General features: G+C 38.8%; 1 protein-coding gene across 4 annotated transcripts in view; it reads right to left on the bottom strand.

The window, feature by feature from the left end:
• The window catches only part of TAMM41 (TAM41 mitochondrial translocator assembly and maintenance homolog), a 51,482-nt gene that overhangs the window by 29,503 nt on the left and 4,591 nt on the right, over positions 1-17,388 (bottom strand). For 3 of the 4 annotated variants that reach the window (XM_069484419.1, XM_069484417.1, XM_069484418.1), the window contains 2 exons: positions 16,186-16,278; positions 8,173-8,323 (listed from right to left, as the gene is read on the bottom strand). In XM_069484419.1, the coding sequence (XP_069340520.1) occupies positions 8,173-8,323; positions 16,186-16,278 (244 nt within the window). Of the gene's footprint in view, positions 1-8,172; positions 8,324-11,180; positions 11,215-16,185; positions 16,279-17,388 lie in introns of those variants that run through there. The other variant, XM_069484420.1, reaches the window with a different exon arrangement.

The raw sequence follows: 17,388 nt of genomic DNA, 5'->3' as shown, positions 1-17,388 counted from the left end.
ATAAGCTACGATGGCACATCCATGCCCTATTAGGAACAGTGTGCAACCATTAAAAATTAAAATAATCGCACACAGCAAGATGGAAAGTGATCACATAACAACGTGCAACAAGAAACAAGGATACAAAAGTATAACAAAAAAAACTTTGTAAAAAAACAAAAAACAAAAGGACTATATACGAATGCTTATTTTGTTCTGATACATATTTATTGTGGATTTTTTGTGTGTGTGCTTTAATTGGCTATCTCATTTAGTCCTGGCAAAGCCCCATAAAATAGGTACCATTATTCCCAATTTTACAAATGAGGACATGGAGATGCAAAGATAATTTGCCCAAGGTCCAACTGCCTCTCAGTATCAGGGTAGTGACATTTTAGGTGACTATTTCACTCTACTTTGTAATGTCCTTCCATTTCCCTCACTTCTATAATGTTTGCATATTACTTTCCAGCATTTTAAAATAAATACATGGTATGCACAGACATGATGACTCGACAAATGTGGGAATGGAGTGGTGGCTGGGTTAACGTCAGTTGTGTAAACCTTATGCTTTTACCGAGAGCCTACAAATGGACTCCATCTTTGAAGGGATAAAATGTCATCAACCTCTGAAACTAACAGAGCTGGCCTTGAAGTGAAAGATCAGTTTGTATTACATCAAGTCCTAAATATTTGTGTCACTTCTCTTTCTGTATGCTCCACAGACAAAAAGTTCCCATATTTAGATAGTTTAACTTTCTGAGAGGAGGACTATACTTTACCAAAATATAAAAGCAAACTAATCCAAATTCTCCCTCTAAAAGAACAATTACATGCCATGGTTAAAGGACCTAGAAAATACTCGGGGTTCCCTGAGAACAAGGATTGGGGCTTATTTATCTCTGTATCCCTGGCTTCTTGTGTACTGCCTGGCACATGGACGACACAGCAATAAATGTCTGCTGAATCGAATTTCTCCAGCTGCTGTGCAGCAGAACTAGCTCAGCCACAGGGGATAGTCAGCAAACAGGCTTATTACTCGTTTCCTCAGAACAGAATGAATAAAATCATGGACATAGCGTGAATCAGCATCTGATCACAAGAATTAATTTTTCTTATCTTTAGAGATCTATTTGCAACAACACACAGGGATTGAGAAAACCTGATTACTGACTTTTATTTTATGCCTCTACTAAAGATTTTAATTCTTGGCTGCTCTACCCAGAGAAGTGCCTACGTATAATACAAAAGGCAACCAAAAGGGTAATTTCTCTTTGATTTTGCAATGAGACGAGCTCAGAGGCTTGTAAACTACCTGTAGGTGGCCTTCTCTGTGATTCAGGCATGCAGCCAGCAGTCAGCAACCTTATATGGACGTGTGAAGGTGAGCGGCTGTGCAGTCCAGGGACAAGGCCCTGGCTTTCAACTCTGGCAATGTCCCAGAGTCAAGTTACTTCAACATTCTGAGTCAGTCTCTTTCTCTGTAAAATGGCTTAACAATCATACTAACCTCACAAGGTTGCTTTCCAATTTAAATGAGTTAAGGTATTAGAGAATGCTTTGTAAGCAGCAAAGCTGATATTACTATTGTTATGATATGTATACAGGATGGGCAAAGGAAAGAGGGTAGAGGAAGCCCTGAGTCTTGGAAGGTAATAATTACTGGCTAACTTTTCCCCTTTTAAACTAATTGCAATACTGCTGTCATTTCAGTTGCATGAATATATGGGTGGCTACAAAGTTCCAGGACCAGTGCTAGACAATGGAGATACAGGTCGAGCATCCCTAATCTGAATATCTGAAATCCAAAATGCTCCAAAATCTGAAACTTTTTGAGTGCCAGCATGATGCCACAAGTGGAAAATTCCACCCCTGACCTCATAAGATAGCTTACACATATAATTAACAATATCCTATAAAATTATCTTCAGGTGATGTGGTATATGAAACATAATGAACTTCATGTTTAGACCTGGGTCCCATCCCCAAGATATATTATTGATATACATATGCAAATATTCCAAAATCTGAAAAATTTCAAAATCCAAAACACTTCTGACCCCAAGCATTTCAGATAAGGGATATTCAACCCCATCTCCTTTCACCCCTCCACCCCCAGCTCTAGGAAAAGACTAATCTACTTTCCATCTCTATAGATTTGCTTATTCTAGACATTTTATATACATGGAATCACACAATATATGGTCTTTTATGACCTTAGCAAAATATTTTCAAGGTTCATCACGTAGCATGTATCAGTACTTCACTCCTGTTTATGGTTAAATAATACTCCATTGTATAGATGCACCAATTTTATTTATTGATTCCACAGTTGAACATTTGGGTTGTTTCTACTTTTTGGCTATTCATTATGAATAGAGATGCTATGAATTTTCGTGTACAAGTTTTCGTGTGGACATATGTTTTCATTTCTTTTGGTACATACCCAGGAGAATTGCTGAGTCATATGCTAACTCTATGTTTAATATTTTGAGGAACTGCCAAACTGTTTTTCCAAAGCAGCTGTATCATTTTACAATCTCACCAGCAATGAGATTATGTAGTCTGGATACTAGTCCCTTATATATATAATTTGTAAATATATTCTCCCATTATGTTGGTTGCATTTTTTACTTTCTTGATGGTATTGTTTTTAATTTTTAATATCATCTCATTTATCTATTTTTTTCTTCTGTTGCTTGTGCTTTTGGTATATATCTAAAAACCATTTTCTAACCTAAAATCATTCTTCTAAGAGTTTTATGGTTTTAGCTGTTACATTTAACTTTTACATCCATGATCCATTTTGAGTTAATTCTGTGTATGGTATAAATTAGGGGTCCAACTTCATTCTTTTGCAAGTGAACTAAATAATTCAGTAGTCCCCCCTTATCCACAGTTTTGCTTTCCAGTTTTAGTTACCCAGTCAACCATGGTTCAAAAATATTAAGATATTTTGAGAAAGTGTGTGCACAACCATATTCATATAACTTTTATTACAGCATATTGTTATGATTGTTCTATTTCGTTGTTAGTTGTTATTGTTAATCTCTTACTGTGCCTAATTTATAAATTAAACTTTATCATAGGCATGTATGTATAGAAAAAAATGCAGTTTATATAGGGTTCAGTACTATCCACAGTTTCAGACATCCACTGACTGGGGGCCTTGGTATCTCTGTGGATGAGGAAGGAGTACTATATTTATTTTAACAAAAACGACTAAGGTAGTATTTATAGGAGGCAGTCTAATGTACCATTTAAAATACATTCTCAAAAATAGCTCCATGGCTGCTGAAAAGATGAGATACTGTACTAACTCAAATGTGGAAGAAAATGAGACAAGGATAAAGTCCTGATCTGCCAGGTGATATAAATCAGAAACACTTTTTCTTTTCTATACTTTGGAGAACACTAAGTGGATGGGTGTAGGGAGGAATCAGGTTCACTATACTGGTTCAGGAAGGAAGCAATATCACAACCATTTATCCATTCATCAAACACTAAGCACCCAGTATGTGTCAGGTACTAGTGTACGCATGGAGCAGAGTGAGCAAAACAAGACAAAAATCCCCACCCCCCACATTCTAGTGGTGCGACAAAGACAAACCAACCAATTAACAAATAATATATACAGTGTGTCAGACTGTGGAAAGTGCTATGGAGAAAACAAAAGCCAGTCAAGATGACACGGAGCAGTGGAGTGGCAGTGGAGGTCAGGGAAGGCCTCCATGACAAGCCAGAACTGAGGCCTACAGAGGGCGGGGGTGAGCCAGTGGGTCCTGGGGTTAGGGGAGAGTGACCCAGGTGTGACCCGGAAATGACACCTACCACCACAGACCTTCCGTAGAACAGTAAAAGGTTAAGAGCAAGGATTAAGTACTGAGCTAGGATTAAGACTTTCTGGGTTCAAATCCTAGCTCGGTACTTACAAGTTATGCAACCCAGGATAAGCTACTTAACTTCTCTGGGCTGGGCTTCAGCATCCTCATATGAAAAATGGGAGCAATAATAATAATTAGTTTATAAATTTCAGGCATTCAATGCGTTACAATACCTAACATACAGTACCTAATCCAAAACCTGTTAGATACTATTAATAATTTATACCCCTTCAGGAGTGTTGCATTATCAGAAATTAGCAAGTGACTACTGAGTACAAAGAATTCCAGCTGAGGCTTCAGCAAAAGCTCAAGCATGCCAAGCATAGAGAATAGGCTTCCAAATTCCTAAAACAAGTCAACTCCCCAAATCCAGATCATCCAACAACACAGCTTATAAGGTTTCAGATGACTGACCATCACAGAATAAATCTTAACGGCTTTCACTCCAGAAGACAAAGTTCCTTTACTGGCTTTTACTAGAAACCAGAAATCAGAAATGAGGATGTTTACTCACACTTTACAGTGCTGGCACCCATTGCTAATTTTTTTCCCCAAGAATCACCCAACTGGCAACTTCCTCACTGCTTTGTCTTATTCCTAGAAGTAGCTGAGCCTGCGTTCAGACAATCTGACAATGAAAAAAATCCATTCTCTTACACATGAGTGCTTGAAGGTGTTTTTCATTCCTTAAGGACCTTAAAGGGCCAGATGAATTGGGGCTGCCAAGTTTCAACCCACCTGATCTAATTTTGTTAATTTTGACAGGCATTATTCATCAACATGTAACAAGTTTTATAATTCTTATAACTGACAACATAATTCCACTTTGCAGAACACATCCAAGGAACTTAGTGCCCTCTTTGCCCCTTCCTCTACCAAAGTAACTTGTACAGAGTGATTCACAGCAGTGTTGTTACTAAAACAGCAACAAACGGAGCTCACCTAGGTGTCCATCACTGACGGAATGATTGAGCAAATAACAGTGTCTCACAACTTGAGGAAAACCTATATGTGTAGCCAACAATAAAACATAAAAATAATAACAGAAATCACTTTCTGAGTCCTAACTATCAATGAGATAAGATGCTGGAGGCTTTTACACACACACACACACACACACATATAATCTCATTGAAACTTTCTGAGATACATAGGTAACCACTCTGGACCTCAGTTTTCTCATCGGTACAATGGAGCACTAATACAGCACCCAAATCAAAAGGTTGTTGTCAGCATTTAACTAGTTATCACATCAAAAGTATTGACAGTAGTTCTTGGCACCTAATAATAAATGCTATTTTCTCTTGCCATAAGCCACGGACTTCAGTCACATCAATCTACTGCTTCTGCCCCTAAACAAGCCATGTTCTTTCACACCCCCCTTGCCTCTTCCATACGTGTTGTTTTTTAAGTCTACCACTGACTCACTGTGACTGCATGTTTATTAACATAAAGTTCCTTAGAGCAGAAATTCTACCGTCAGTTCTTTAGGGTATGGGATGCTGATTCACTTGATAAATGTTAAACCAGGATCACTGCCTAAAAGTGGCCATTCTAATAGTTTGTTTGTACTAACATAGCAAAGTTCAAGGTGACCCTTTAAAATTCATTTGGTTCCTTTCCTGGTCACTTAAATGCTGACTTCCAAGAATAACTAAAGGATTAGAAAGCTTTCTCCTCCCTAGTTGTGCAGGCTCCATCCTCCACCTACTCTTTTCTCACTCATCATTTTAAATAATGCTGCCATAAACATTGACCCCAGGGCAGTCAAAGTGGCCCTTAAATACAACATAAAACATAAGGGGTTATTACTACTGCTAGTGATACTGATAGATCTTGCCTCTGCCTAAGTAATTACTGGCAGGAACTTGTCCAATAACATGGAGCAACGCTGCTTTCTCTGTCCCCTCCCCACCCTCTCCCAGGAGAAATGTTGAACTGCACAGGTTAGGGATCGCATATAATCTCTCAACTGAAAAAAGGAAAATTTCAAAGTTATTAATAAAAATGAGACTGGTGGACAATCTAAGTTTTGGAATATTCTGAGGGTTGGGAGATTTGGGTGGTTTGCTGAAGGGATAGAATCCAGTAAAATCTAGGATACAGAGTTCTCAGAAGCCTCGGAAAGTCAGGGGAACTTGCCTTTCAACACATTGCCTGGGGCAAGTCTCATACTATGAAAGAGATCCACCTGCAGGACCTAGGTCCTTTTCTACCCTCACTAGACTAGTTACAGCAAAAATCCCAAGATTGGTAGCAGCTTCAAGGCTAACTTAAGAAAGTCTGCAAACAGGTGAAAGCAGTTATGTCGTTTAATAAACTACTTTAGTCAATGTTCAGACTTTACAGAGAACTCCCAGAATCCAGCCTCAGTACGCTGATACTGACTACAAGAGAGAAAACAAAGGAGCCGTAGTAGTGTGGGCAAGACAGAGACGGTCCTGCATGTGCTCCCACAAAGTCAACCCTTCATAAAAGGCTTCTTTCTGTTACATCTTTTTTCACAGGGGAGTATGGGGATGCAACCGGGCTAAAAATTGGCTGCCTTTTCCCGCACATTGCCCATAGGCCCACCCACTCTGGTACGTAGCCCACCACTCTTTGCCCCTCCGGCTTTTGCTGGAAGGCAGGGATGCTGCCAGGCGAAGCTGGAAGCAACCCCACTCAGGTTATTTCACTGCCTTTCTCTCCGGTGTTGCAGTTATAGCTGTAGCTGTGCTTGATGAATTTTGAGAAGACTGAAGAACAAGACCTCTAAGGTCACTTACGGCATTAAATTTCCATGAAATCTTATCTGTACTGGGATACAGAGAATAAGTAAACTGCTTTTGCAATATTTTGAGCACAAGGTTCTTTGACTCACACTTAAAAATTGGGAAAGAGGATATTTATTTAAGGACAGTGGTTTTCAAACTTAAAGGAACAGACTTCCTTTTTTTGCGAATGAGATCTTACATGGAACCTTACTATATTCAACACATACACGTGGCACTACTCCGGCTGCAGCTGGGGTGAGGGGCCTATTCTCTGTTTCCCCCTGCCCCTCAGAGGAGCCTCTGACATCCCTGCGGAACACAATGAAAGGGAAAGGGAAAGGGAAAGAAAGCTAACATTTAGACAAATAAGTAGACAAATAAATGAATGAGGAAGAAGAGAAAGCTTTTCCTTAATGTGGAGGAAGAAGCGGAATTGGAAAATCACCACTTTGTAACCATCATCTTAAAGACTGGTTCGAGCAAGAATAATCAGTGGATTATTATTTAATCCAAGAGGGAAAGTCTGATTAGAAGGACATTTACATGATCTTCATGCAAACAGACTGCATAGAAGGAAGAAAACACTATCCATATGAGGGCAAACGTTACTTGCTTGTAGACTTCAAAAATGTGCAAATCATGCAAGGCAAGGCAAGGCAAGGCACGGCTGAGGAAGTGCTCCAGATTAAAAGCTACAAGACACACAGCAACTAAATACGATACGATTCCTGACATAGTCACATACTTGAGGGAAAAAATGCCACAAAGGGCGTTGGGACAAGCGACATTTGAAATGTGGATAGTAAATTTGATACAAGCACTGTATCAGTGTTTAATTTCCTGAATTTGATAACTGTATCATGGTTCTGTAAGAGAATGTCTTTATTCTTAGGAAACAAACTGAAGTACAGTAAATGTATGGCCTGAAGGGGACATGGTATGTGCAACCTACCCTCAAACAGCTCAGAAAAAAATAATAGTGTATTTACACACACAGAGAAGGCAGTGGTTCTCAAAGTGGGATCCCTGGAGGAACATCAGCATCCCTGGGGAACTTGTTAGAAACACAAATTCTTGGGCCCCACCTGACACCTTCTAAATCAGCTGTTGGATCTTCTAAACCAGGAGTCTGTGCTTTAACCTGAGTCTTTCAGGTCGTTCGGATACATACTGAAGTTTGAAAACCACTGATACAGACAGAATAAGTAAACAAATGTGGTGAAATGTTAAAATTGGTGAATTTGGGGAAAGGGTATATAGGAGTCTTCTGTATTATTCTTGAAACTTTTCTGTAAGTTTGAAATGGTTTCAAAATAAAAATTAACGACACAACAAAATTACCCCAGGATAGTAAGTGTAGAGATGCAGAGAAGAGACCCTGGAGGTGGGGAGGCAGGTCAGGAGGGTAGTGCAGGATCCTACACATGCAGTGATAATGGATTTACAACTAAGGCTGCTGCGACTCCAAGGCAGAGTGAGGAGCAGGATATGGGCACAGTCTTCAGATAACGAATGTCCTGCTTGCAGAATATCTGGGCATCAGCTATACCAACCTGAATAGGAGAGTCCAGCAATCTCTGCAAAGAGGTCTTCTTCGGAAAAGCTTTCAGGGAGCATGAGGAAAGCAGCAGTCACAGCACTCCTCAGATTTTTATCAAGGGCTGATCTAAGAATGATATTCTCATTCATTGCTACAATTTTCACCTGAAAGAAGCAGAACACTTGGAAGAAAAATTCCAGAAGCGGAGTATTGCTCAAGCCATGGATTTACATGTACACTGGAACTGTTCCAAACTCTTACCACTGAAGATCCTGAAATATTAGTTCAGTTGACACAAAATAATTATTCTAATAAGGAATCTCAGAATCTCCTGTTCTATGCAAAAGAGAAATCATGACATGGAAAGGACCAAAATGCCAAAGAAAACATAATAAATATTCCTCTTAAATGAAGAGATACATCACAGGTTTTCAAAAAGAATAAATGTTTTTTGGGAAATTTAATGTTTTAAAATTTTACAATCTCGTTGTTCTTCATTTTCCAGTGGACAAAGGCATTTTACTTCTTTATTTAGAACTTCTGTACTCTTGCCCACATCTAACCTGGGCAGTTCATGTTCTAGGTCATGATTTTGAACTTGACTAAGGAAAAAGGAAAGAAAATTAGCTATAGTAGAAAAAGCATGGGTTTTGGATATAGGTCTGGGCTCAAGTCCAGGTACTTACTAGCTGTGTGAATTTGGGCAAATTACTTAGCTTCTGGTAACTTAAGTACTCATCTATAAAATAGAGATAATTGATTTACATCAAAGAATTGTCACAAAGACTGAATGTGATAAAAGTACCTAGTGTACTAGCAACTGTCTTGCTCAATTAAAATGATTTTTTTTTTCCTAAATACACAGAAGCAACTACCATCTGTGATTTTCCCCAAATCCATTAAAATATAAACAGCTCCAGTCTGGTCTGAGATTCTCTGTTTTAAAGATCACACTGTAGTTAAGGGATTGTGTTCAAGTCCTATCTCCATCTTTTCCTAGCTCTGTACTATGAGCATAAGTCCTTATCACTAAGATGAGGTTAATAACAGAATCAAGCTCATGAAGTTGCTGGAAAGATTGTAGGAGATACTGCATACAAACCTTCAGCTGAAGTGAGCTTCCCTGTGTGTGTTTTTTGGTGCACAAGGCCAGAGTTTCTCTGGGCCACGGGTTCACCTTTAGCTAGCATTAGCATCACTTGGAGGCCTTATTAAAACACATATTACTGGGCCCAACCCCCAGGATTTCTACTTTAGCAGGCCTGGTGAAGCCTGAAAATATAAATTTCTAGTAAGTTCCCAAGTAACGTGCAGGGACCACATTTTGAGAATTACTACTCTAATGTATATACCCAGAAGTAGAACTGCCAAATTGCTCTTCAGAGTGGCTATACCAACTTATACTCCATAATCCTTTTAAAACGTCATGCTGCTCTGATTTTCTATATGGAGTCAGGTCCAGAAGGCCCTATTAAAAAACTCCCATTTATCTGAAATGTACCCACCATCTCTAAACCATTCAGTACTGTCAACAAATTTTCCTATTTTTGAAAATAGGGCGTAAATTGCCTTTTGTCAGATGTAGATAATTTCTGGCAAAATTAAGTGGCACATAAAAGACACACTATGAGAAACTCCAAAATAAAATTTTATTGGAGAGCAAGGAAAGAGGAGAATGATGTGTATGTATCCCAAGGTATAGTTTATTCTCTCTTTTCATTAATTGTAAAAAGTAGTATTATAAAACATACTAGCATTTTATAAATCAAGTTTAAGAACCTAAATTCTTTTACATTTTTTAACCTGTTTTTTTCCCTAAGGGAATATTTATAACATACAAACCTCACATATTGTAAGGAAGCCACTTGATTCAATACCGTCTCCTCCTCCCTTACAATTATGAGGACTTAACAGACCTTAATTAAGCCTTTCAGCACCTGGGTGTGTTTAGTAATTATTATCGCAATTATCTGCAGAGAGTAAAACGAAGGACCAGCCCAGGAACATGACTTGCCTAAGTCTGCATAGCAAGTTGACGGCAAAAATCAGGGTAACACCCTTATACTCAGCAAATCCAGCTCTAAGTATTTTGAATTACTCTCATGCACTGTTAGGGATCTGCTCTGGTTACTTTCTTATCTTGAAAGATAATTAAAACAAATTTTTAAGATCCTATAAAATCTCCTACGTTTATTCCTCAAATAACTTTCCCAAACCTTATACAGTCATCTCTATACCCATGGGTTCCTCACCCGTGGATTCAATAATCAACTACAAATGGAAAATATTCAGAAAAAAAAAATTTTCACCAAATTCACAAAAGCAAAACTTGAATTTGCTGCATGCCAAGTAGTACACTGAATCCACGTGAATGAAGTGATGTGTAAGCATTGTATAGGTATTACAAGTCATGCAGACATGATTTAAAATATGAGATCTGGATACTTTCCAGATAGCCCTTGTATATGGGAGGGAGGATGTGCATAGGTTATATGTAAATACCACATCATTTTATATCACAGACTTGAGTGTCCTTGGATTTTGGTATCCGACAGGGGGTGGGGAGGTCCTGAAACCAATCCCCCATGGATAGTGAGGGATGACTGTATTCTATATTGAATCATGGATCTAGGAGGGCAACCTTCTCATCTTACTGATGGGAAGACCGAGGCCAAGCAGCAGTGGCACACCGGACCAGAATCCAGTCCTCTGATCTGTCCAGTGCTCTTTCCACAACTCTGTAATGCCTATCTCCATATTCCAGTTCTTCATTGCCATTCACCAGGTCCTTCTTAATAATTCTTCACCCTCTCTTTTTTTGATGGCTTTTACAGACATTCAGTGAAATTAGAAGCTATTTTGAGATGCTAACCATTCAAAGACGCAAAGAGAAGAGTAAGTTCGGGGAAATTTTCCTAGTTTACAAAATACCACTTGTTCTCCAAGAAAGTCGTTCTACTTAGGTTGCAAGAAAGTGTTTGCTATTTAAGGTTAAGAGAATGAAAATAAAAGCATCCTTACTCAAAGGATAAATGTCAATTCAGAGGACTCTGCTACTGTGCTGATCTGGTTCTTCAACGAAAGGTGAACTAGGAACTTGTCTCAGCAGCACTGTTATTTGTTGTTCGGAATGAAAAGCCAGTGAACTCTTGGGACACTGCCAGAGAGGCCTGGGAAAAAAAGAAAGTCCTCAGAGTTGTGAATAGCTGTTTGTATCTTATTGGGAATGCCCTGACCTGAACTGCATAGATAACATTAGCACTTCTGCCAGGGAGGAAAATCTGTACTGGGCAGAGAAAGGGGCAATGCTTGAAGGGACTTTCAAAGGAGAGATTTGTGAGTACCTTTCAAGACAGGAAAAAAGAGAAAGTCACATGTGGTCTCCTCTACAACACAGTCACGACGAGAGACTACTTGAATTGCAAAGAGTGTGTTTTAGTCACAAAGAACACAGCCCTACCTAGTGTTCAAATACTCAACCACCCACCAGAACTTTTCCATTCCAAATGACCAGAGGTTTAACTCTTCTAAACAGTTGTTGCCTGAAGATGAGGAAGAACTGATGAACATCAGAGCTGGATGAAACCTTATTATGTACCTGTTGAATTGTGGGCTCTCTCAGGACAAGTAATGTGGTGCCTTATTGTTTTTATTCCTTTGGCATACACAGAGAATAAAGTTAGTTGTCTTTTGAATAACTAAATGAATGACTCAATCTTTGCATTTCAAAGGCTAGAAGCCCAGACATTTGCTCATAGCAGGGCTGAGCCAAAGTTAGGAAGACAGGTTTTCTAACTCCCAGTTCTGGGATCTCTTATACCAATGGGATTTTCTGTCCACGAAAAGTCAATCAATAAAGCTACAATATGGTGATGGTTGCACAACTCTGTGAATATATTAAAAACCATTCAGTTATATGTCTTAAACGGTTGAATTCTCTGGTATGTAAATTGTATCTCATTAAAGCTGTTATAAAAAATAAAGCTACATTACTAGCAGATATATTGCAATGGATATATTAAAATAGAATCCTCTTAATGAGGTGGCAAAAATACCACTGCATGGCAACGTGGATGCTTTTAAAATTCAAGCAAAATCACTATACACTAAAAACAATGTGAAATGCAAAAATCCAAAATTATGTTAAATAGGAAAATGACTATTACCTTAGAGGTTTCTTTGACCAAAAAGATTGGCCACTATGTTCTATTAAATACTTTCAATTCCATGGTTCTCTACTTGGAAAAGTATTAGTAAATGACTCGGAAACTTAAGGCTGTACTAGAAACAAAAAAGGGGTATCTCCTCAATTATGAGGTAAATTAATGGTAAAGTATGATAGAAATTTAATTTACACTCAACTTTTTCCAGAAATGCCCATCTATTTAAGCAAGATACTCCTTTATATATTCCTTTTGAAGACTTAAATTGCTAGTGATTGAGAAATTCTATTTCAATTTGCAAGATGCAAGACAATTTTGGAGCTTTAGACAATATGATTTAATGTAACTCCTTTTTTTTTTTTTTTTCTGAGACAGAGTCTTTCTCTGTCACCCCAGCTAGAGTGTAGTGGTGTCATCATAGCACACTGCAACCTCAAACTCCTGGGCTCAAGTAATCCTTCCAAGTAGCCTCAGCCTCCCAAGTAGCTGGGACTACAGGCACGTTCCGCCCCGCCTGGCTAAATTTTTTTTTCCTATATTTTGTAGAGACAGGGTCTTGTTCTTGCTCAGGCTGGCCTTGAACTCCTGACCTCAAGTAATCCTCCCACCTCGCCCTCCCAGAGTGCTAGGATTACAGGCATTGAACCACCATGACCGGCCTTAACGTAACTCCTTTTAAAATACATAAAGACAGAGAATTCATACTCATTTTCTCAAAATTCTTTAAGACAGTCACCCATTTTTCTTGTCCAAAATGCTACCACTCTTTCTTTTCATCAGATTTATCAAGGCTGATTAATATTTGCTGCCACCTAGAGGTAAAAATAGTTTGTGATCATGATCCAGAAGTCTCTGGTTAACAGTGATTTCTACCAAGAGTGGGAGGGAGAGTTAATTTGCCCATTTATCATTTTCAATTTTTTTCCCATTTGTATGTTCAACACTTTCAAATGAATTTTAAGATAGCCTAATTTTCTTGTGCTAGGAGCTTAATAAGCCCGAGGGATAATCATTGCTATCAACATTTTCTTCTGCAAGTTAGATGAGCAATGCAGTTTTGCATAGTATGAGTGTATCTGCTACTACTTGTCCTGAATTAGTGTTTTCATTAAGGATATGACAACATTTAGATAAAATCTAAGGTCATTTCCAGTGCTTACATTCTGAGATTTCATGGCACTTAAAGTTTCTAAAGTCTATTTTTAATTTCGAAATATTCTAAGCATAAAATGTAACAGATTGTTCAGGCAGATGTTCAAAAAATAAAAACAAAAAAAAAATAAAAAAAATGTAACAGAGAATACAACACTTCAACATTATATCTCAAAATAACTGAGATAGGCAAAGAGAGAGAAAAGGGAAAGATCATTTTCTGAGTGTCTACTAAGTGCCAGGCATTTCGGACCTCTTCTGAGACTCGGCAACAGATGACACCCATTCCACGGCTCAGGGACAGTCAGTCAGTGGTGCAGGGTCACACAGTTAGGAAGTGTCAGAGCCAGGGCCCCAACCCTAGATCTGTTGGATTCTAAAACATCTGTGTTCTTTCCAGCATCACTATTGTTTCTAATTTTAAGCACCTTTGTGGTATAGGCAGGGCAAGTATTGTTATCCCCATTCTACAGATGAATTAACTGAGGCTCAGGAAGCTAAAACAAGTTGCTCAAGTTCATATAAACAGCTAGTAAGTGACAGGAATGAGTATGACCCAAGGCTTCTACTTCCATATTCATTACTCTTCTCATTAAGGTACATATTTTGTAAATTAAAAAAAACTTGGAAATAAAATATTTACAAATTTTCAATTGCATTTGTTTGCTCAATTATGAGCTTTACTAGTTATCCAGCCTAGATATGAGAAATTCATCTATATAGATATGAAATTATTTCACTAAGCCTATTGTTTCTAGACTTTCAAAAAATGTTTTTACTGAAATCAAAATTACATACAGTGAAGTACACACATCTTAAGGGTAGAGTGTGATAAAGTTTTACATGTGCATACACCTGTGTAACCATTGCCCAAATCAAGTGTTTCTAGACATTTTAATGAGCAACACTATTAAATTTTAAACCCAGATACAAGGCAAAAGAATCTTGACAGGCCATGTATATCAATAAAGAGATTTTTATGACACAAATCAAGTGAGCTAAGATGATATAAATCTCTAATTTTTCCCCATAGCTGACTATAAAAGGACAAGCAACACACTACTGTTAAGGGAGTCACACAAGAACGATCCACGTACTCTCTTTTAGAGCTTGAGACCTTCTGACAGCACAATGAAAATTTTCCTTGTTGTGGGAAGTATGTGAGATTAGCAAGTGTGACCATTTAACACAGTTCTTAAACTATGCAAAGACACTTTCTCAGAAAATAGACCATTTATCTGTAAAAAAGGTGACATTTGCAAACACCTGTTAAAAGGTCAAGTCCCTTCCCACTGTTTTTAAACCTGTTTTCTGTTTGTTTTCTCCAGGGAGGAGCCGACTCCCTACAGACTCCTCTCAGTGTCCCAAATGACTTGAGAAGTAATGACAGGGTGTGGCCATTGGTTGAGGGAGATAAGAAGAGGGATCCAGTACCACTCCCCTTGGAGTAACTGCCTGGCCCACTCATTTGCTCGACAGTTCCTGAAAGCGTACCACGCACCAGGCATGTCCTAGACACCCTTGGGATCCATCAGTCAGCAATCGGTGCCCCCGTGGCACTTACGTCCTAGGACAGAATGTGATCCGGGTGGTGCTGAGAGAGGCTCCACTGAAGCACTGGGCACCTCCTCTGCCACCCTGCCCAGCCCCAATGGATCAAGTCTGGGCCTGATCCAGTCAGGCAATTGAGGCATCTTTAGAGGACAGCAGCGGGGTGGGCACACAGTGATCTGTCTTACTCCAAGCATTTCTAACAGTGAATTTGTGGGTTTTTTTCTCTCTCATCAACCAATTATCCAACTCTCCAGACACCAACTTGGTGTCCAACAATTAAATTAAATTCTGACACTACGTGGAGTTAGGTTAAGGGCTCAGTTCCACAGACTGCCCCCACTTCAGACACCAAACCCAAGTCCAGGGCTCCTGTACTTCTGACCAATCAGCTATAATCAGGGGTTCCCACGCCCCCCTCCTCTAGTGTGATAATTTGCTAGAATGGCTCACAGGACTCAGGAAGGCACTTTGCTTACATTTAGTGGTTTATTATAAAAGATACAACTCAGGAACCGCCAAATGGGAGAGATGCATAGGGCAAGATACGGGGTAGGAGGAAGAGCGTGGAGCTCCATGACCTCTGAGGGCATACTGTCCTCCCAGCCCCTTGATATGTTCACCAACCCAGAAGCTCTCAGAACCCCTCTGTTTAGGGGTTTTTATAGAGGTTCCATTGCCTACACATAACTGATTAAATCACTGGTGATTAGCTCAATCCCCCCCTCCCTTCCTTAAGGTGGCAGAGGAGGGAGCCTGAAAGTTTCAACCTCTAACCATTTGGTTGGTTCCCAGGCAACCAGCCCCCATCCTGAATCTATTTAAGGGCATATCAAGAGTCACCTTATTAGCATAATCCTAGGTATGGTAGAAAGAGACTTGTAAATAACAAAAGACATTCTTCTTACCCCAATCACTAAGATATTCCTTGGGTTTTAAGAGCTCTAAGCAAGGAAGCAGGGACAAAGACCAAATATATATTTCTTCTTATATCACAATATCACAGGGGAATATCTGGATATTGTTTGGCAATAAATTTTATAAGGAGCAAGAGGATTTCTGTTTCCTTGAGGTCCGTCTCGTTGCAATCATAATGAATGTAAAGTCTGGTTCAGAGGACAGGCATCCCTAATTATGCAGCCTTTAAAACATTCACTCACCGGTTTTTGGAGTCGTCCAGCAATGTATAAGTTATTCCAGTTGAGGAGATCTTCAATCAGAATATTAGTGCTAATAACCCCATATTTGATAAGCTGGAAAATAAACGAGCAGAAAAGAGTGAAATACCTTGTTGATGCTTATGTAAGTACAAAAGATCAAGTTCTTGACTAGAGTAGTACCTTGATTTCCAAAGACACGCACAATAGCCTACCTTGTGAAAACACACATTTCAACCAAAATCTTTCAGAGGTTTAGTGCCCAAGACTGATTTGGCCCCTAAGGTATGTGAGGTGACCACTATTTTAACTTAGGTCCATGTGATGTTAACAGTGGAATAGTTCTTAGGTGCTATCTAGTATTGGTTCTCCATTAATTGGATATAAAATACTGGTCCTTCCTCACAGATGGTTTAAGAAGCAGTAATTTAGTTCATGATCCTCATTTGAGACATAAAAAACCTAAGGCCCAGAGAGAATAAACAACATGTCCAAGGTGGCACTCGTATTAACAAGAGTCAAAACTATGTCCCAGAATTTCAGTCTGGTTTTCCGATGTTCTTTTTGTTACAAAGTACAAGAATTTTCTTTAATTAAAAAGTTTTCACTGACATCCTTTACAAAGTGAACTTCTTTTTGCTATTGACTATTTCAACACTTTTATAATTACAAAGCAACATCCAAAAATAAAACTTCTTTATCAGTGTTAAACACATTGAATTATGGTCAAGTCCATTTTAAACATAATTTGTACAAACCCTAAATGTGGCTTTCCCAGGTTACAAAATCCAATTTGTGTCAACAGGTATCTTCAGATCCACTTTACTGAACTTCAGTATCCAAACAGCCTTCTTAGGCTGTCACTATCTAAACTAAAAAGTAGCTAAAAATTTCAATTAAAAAGTACAGTTCTTTAGCATATAATTATGCCCAAACATTTGGTTACTGGAGCTTGTAATATTGTTTGAAAACTACTAATTAGAGATAGGCTCAGCATAATATTAATTATGGAGAAAGAACAAAGCTATGTCTTTTGCATGACTAATGTGGAAGTGGAAGGCTGTGCAGAATAACTACTTCTTCCCTCCACTGAGGGCAGCACTACAGCAAGCCCTTGTAGTTGCAAACAAGTAACAGCTGGGAGGCAACGGAAACAACGCTGGCCTGGAAGCCAGGGGACCTGTCATGAACTAGTTGTACAACCTT

The sequence above is a fragment of the Eulemur rufifrons genome, chromosome 10 (genome assembly GCF_041146395.1).
Source record: "Eulemur rufifrons isolate Redbay chromosome 10, OSU_ERuf_1, whole genome shotgun sequence".
NCBI classification, from domain to species: Eukaryota; Metazoa; Chordata; class Mammalia; order Primates; family Lemuridae; genus Eulemur; species Eulemur rufifrons.
This window is presented reverse-complemented; position numbering and strand designations above follow the sequence as displayed.